The sequence below is a fragment of the Mandrillus leucophaeus genome, unplaced genomic scaffold (assembly GCF_000951045.1).
Source record: "Mandrillus leucophaeus isolate KB7577 unplaced genomic scaffold, Mleu.le_1.0 Scaffold170, whole genome shotgun sequence".
NCBI classification, from domain to species: Eukaryota; Metazoa; Chordata; class Mammalia; order Primates; family Cercopithecidae; genus Mandrillus; species Mandrillus leucophaeus.
Window position 1 is genome coordinate 707,794 of NW_012101699.1, and position 3,558 is coordinate 711,351.

General features: G+C 53.9%; 1 protein-coding gene across 1 annotated transcript in view; it reads left to right on the forward strand.

Annotated features, from left to right (window-relative positions):
* Positions 1-3,558, forward strand: part of GFPT2 (glutamine-fructose-6-phosphate transaminase 2) — a 48,454-nt gene that overhangs the window by 41,538 nt on the left and 3,358 nt on the right. The window contains exons 15-16 of the mRNA XM_011976844.1: positions 1,090-1,257; positions 3,255-3,416. Coding sequence (XP_011832234.1) covers positions 1,090-1,257; positions 3,255-3,416 — 330 coding nt within the window. The remainder of the gene's footprint in view (positions 1-1,089; positions 1,258-3,254; positions 3,417-3,558) is intronic.

Below are 3,558 nucleotides of genomic sequence, written 5' to 3' on the forward strand. Positions count from 1 at the left end.
AGGAAGGAAGGAAGGAAGGAAGGAAGGAAGGAAGGAAGGAAGGAAATAAGGAAATAAGACAATGCCGGTTGCAAGTGGTCACCGGCAACATTCAGAATTGATTTTCTTGGTCTTGGTAGGGAGTGCTGGGCTGACCACAGTGAGCTCCATCTCCTGCACCCGCCCCCTGGAGATTCTGACTCCTAGTACGGGAAGCTGAGGACAGGCAGGTGCTGCTTCTTGGGGTGCAGTAGAGACAAGGCCTGGGGTGCACTGACAGCCCCCAGATGACTCTGCCTCATGGGTGGGGGGCTCAGCTGCAGCGGCTGAATGTACTGGTGAAAGGTGCACATTTCAGCCATGCCGCCACATGAGTCTGGTGAAGAAAGAAGCGTTTAGGTGGCTGCTGGCACGAGCCAGTGGTCCTCTGGTCACTGGAAGGCCGGCCCTGCAGCTGTCGGCAGCCTCCAGAGTGGAGCCACACTCCTTACAGCATTGCCCTGACCCAAATCGACAGTGCTGGCGGGAGTCAAGAGATGATTTATTCAACTGTCTCACCATTTCAATGACGTGGATCTGTGGTAACTGAATACAGATGGATCTACCTGAATATAGGAAAAAAATTAATGCAAATAACACCCCAGTTTGTGCGATTTTGCGTGGAACCACTCTTTAGAAGTTATTAATGGGCGAATGCTTAATCAGATCATTAATTGAAGGTATAGCTACGCAGAATACAATGCCATCGTGATAAATGTGGCTGACTAGGGAGGAGAAGAGGGCGAGCTAGGCTGACTCCGACTTGTCTGTCCTAAGGGGTGGCTGTGCATGGAACTGGAGAGAGACAGAGCAGCAGTGCCCGGGGCTGGTGTGGGGACACAGAGGTTGTGTCCTGGTCTGGTGCACGCCCTGGATGGTAACCAGGCCTCTCCCCAGGCCCTTGCTGGGTGTCCTCAGTGCTGTCAACCACTCCAGGCATCTGTCTGCCTTGCAACCCTTGGCTCTCTGCCTTCCGGAGTCATCCTCCCCTGGTTCCCCTTCTTCCCCTCTGGTTGATCTGCTCCTGCCCCATCTGCCCAGAGTGACTCTGATCTCACCTCCTCTTTCCAGAAAATTAAAGAGATCACCTACATGCACTCAGAAGGCATCCTGGCTGGGGAGCTGAAGCACGGGCCCCTGGCACTGATTGACAAGCAGATGCCAGTCATCATGGTCATCATGAAGGATCCTTGCTTTGCCAAATGCCAGAATGCCCTGCAGCAAGTCACGGCCCGCCAGGTGAGGGCTCTCCCCCGGACTGCGCAGCTCTCTCCTGCTTTTCTGCACACATGCCCACCTCACCACTGTCTGCCAGTACCAGCGATGGATGGTCTGGCCAGCGCGTGGCTGTGAGCGCACACCCTCCCCGGGCCCCCTTGTGAGGAGTGCACACCCTTGGAAAGGAACTGGTCAGCCTGCAGCTGTCCCACACAGCTCTTGGGCGGGGCCCGGGGTCCCACACTGCGGTGAGCAGCGCCGGATGCTGGCCTGGAGCTCGGGGGAGGGGCTCCTGGTGGAGATCCCCGGGGCAGGGTTTCCCCGTTCTGCGGCCAGGCAGCTCTGACGCGAACTACCTGGAGTTAGCCCAGATCTCACAGGGCAGGGGCACAGCTTTCCAAAGACTGCCCTCGATTCAGGCACCTGTCGCAAGCCAGGGAACCACCCGCACTTCTGAGCAACTGACTATGAATCCAGGGATTACCACTCTCCCCTCAAGTTCAATAATTTTCTAGAACGACTCAGAGAGCTCAGGAAATCACTATCCTATTACAGTTTTATTATAAAAATCACAGCCAACCCCAAACAAGGGACCCATAGTTTGAGGGCCCCAAATGTGAAGTTTGTGTCTTCAGGATGTGTCACGCTCCCGGCACGTCACCGTGTGTCTCCAGGGAGCTCCCCTGAGCTGCTAGCTTCAGTGTCCGGAGTTTGTATTGTGGTTTTATTAAGTAGGCAGGACAGAGTGAACCATCGGCCATGTGATTGAACTCAGCTGCCAGCCCCGCTTTTGTCCTTAGAGGTTGGGAGATCAGGCTGACAGGCTCATGTCTCAAAGCCCCACCCCTCTAATCATGTGGCTGGCTTTCTGGCAGGGCGAGACCCCATCCTGGGACTATCTGCAGGCCCACCACGAGTCGTCACCTTAGCATACAGTCAGGTATAGTCCAAGAGACCTCCCATAAATAACGAAGACGCTTCTGTCACATGGGAAGGTCCAGAGGCTGGGAGCTCCTTCCTGGAACCGGCCACAAAGACCAACCAAATGCTTTGTGCACAGCAGCTGCCCTGAGGTGGGAGGGCAGAGTTCATGAAGTTTCAGGGAGGTGAAATCCAACAAGGTGCCCCATCCAGATGTCACCACCCGTGGCTCAGCACAGACGTCAGTGTGAGGGGATAAAACACAACTGCATCCTTTCCCCACTTAAAACCCTCCCATACCTTCCCGTCAAGCCACAGGTGAGCCTTCCCTGGTAAGGAGATCGCCATCCTGCTGCACCATTTGGCACCCCCATGTGTGCCTTGCCGAGAGCAGGGCAGACCCACTCCTAAGTCTAGAGGAGCTCGTAGTCCAGTGGTGGAAAAGAAAAACCTGCCTTTTTGTCCTGCGTTATCTGGCCCTTTCCTCCTGCTTCAGTGAGTTCCAGGCACTCCAGCTTTCCTTCTGCTTCCCACTCACGCTGCGCCCACACCCGCCTCCAGGCCTGCGCTGGCTGTTCCTGCTGTCTGGAATGCCTTTCCACAGAATGCTCTGCCCAGAGTTGGCCTCATCATTTAGGGCTCAATCCAAATGTCTCCTGTTTCTGAGAGAGCTTCGGAGACCTCACCCGTCTCCCAATCACATTATCCTGTTTTCTTGCCTTGGTGGCATGTCTTTGGAATTCATCTTTATTTCTTGGTGTCCTTGTCTAGGTTTTTGTTTTCCACCGCTAGACTACGAGCCCCACAGACTTAGGAGTGAGTCTGCCCTGCGCTCGGCAAGGCACAAATGGGTGCCGCATGATGCAGCAGGGTGGCGTCTCCTCCTCAGGGAAGGGGAAGAAACCCACCAAAAAGCCTCAGACACTTTATCCTTTCCAAGCATTTGTGTCCCACATGTACCACCTCACCCAGGATTCCAGCAAATGCAAAAGAGGACTGTTCTCATCACAGTCCTGTAGCTTCCAGATCCTCCGCATGCATCCGGGATTGCTGCTCTCAGAGACGATCTATTTTATGATCCTATTTCTCTGCTCCAGGGTCGCCCCATTATACTGTGCTCCAAGGACGATACGGAAAGTTCCAAGTTTGCGTATAAGACAATCGAGCTGCCTCCCACTGTGGACTGCCTCCAGGGCATCCTGAGCGTGGTTCCGCTGCAGCTGCTGTCCTTCCACCTGGCTGTGCTCCGAGGATATGACGTACGTCTAAAAACCGCACCTGACAGCAGAGAGGACAGACATAGCCCCAAAGTTCCCTTGTGTTCTTTAAATACTTAAATAGTCATAGAATAAGTAATTTTATTTAAAGTAGCTTTCTTTTTCTTTTCTTTTTTTTTGAGAC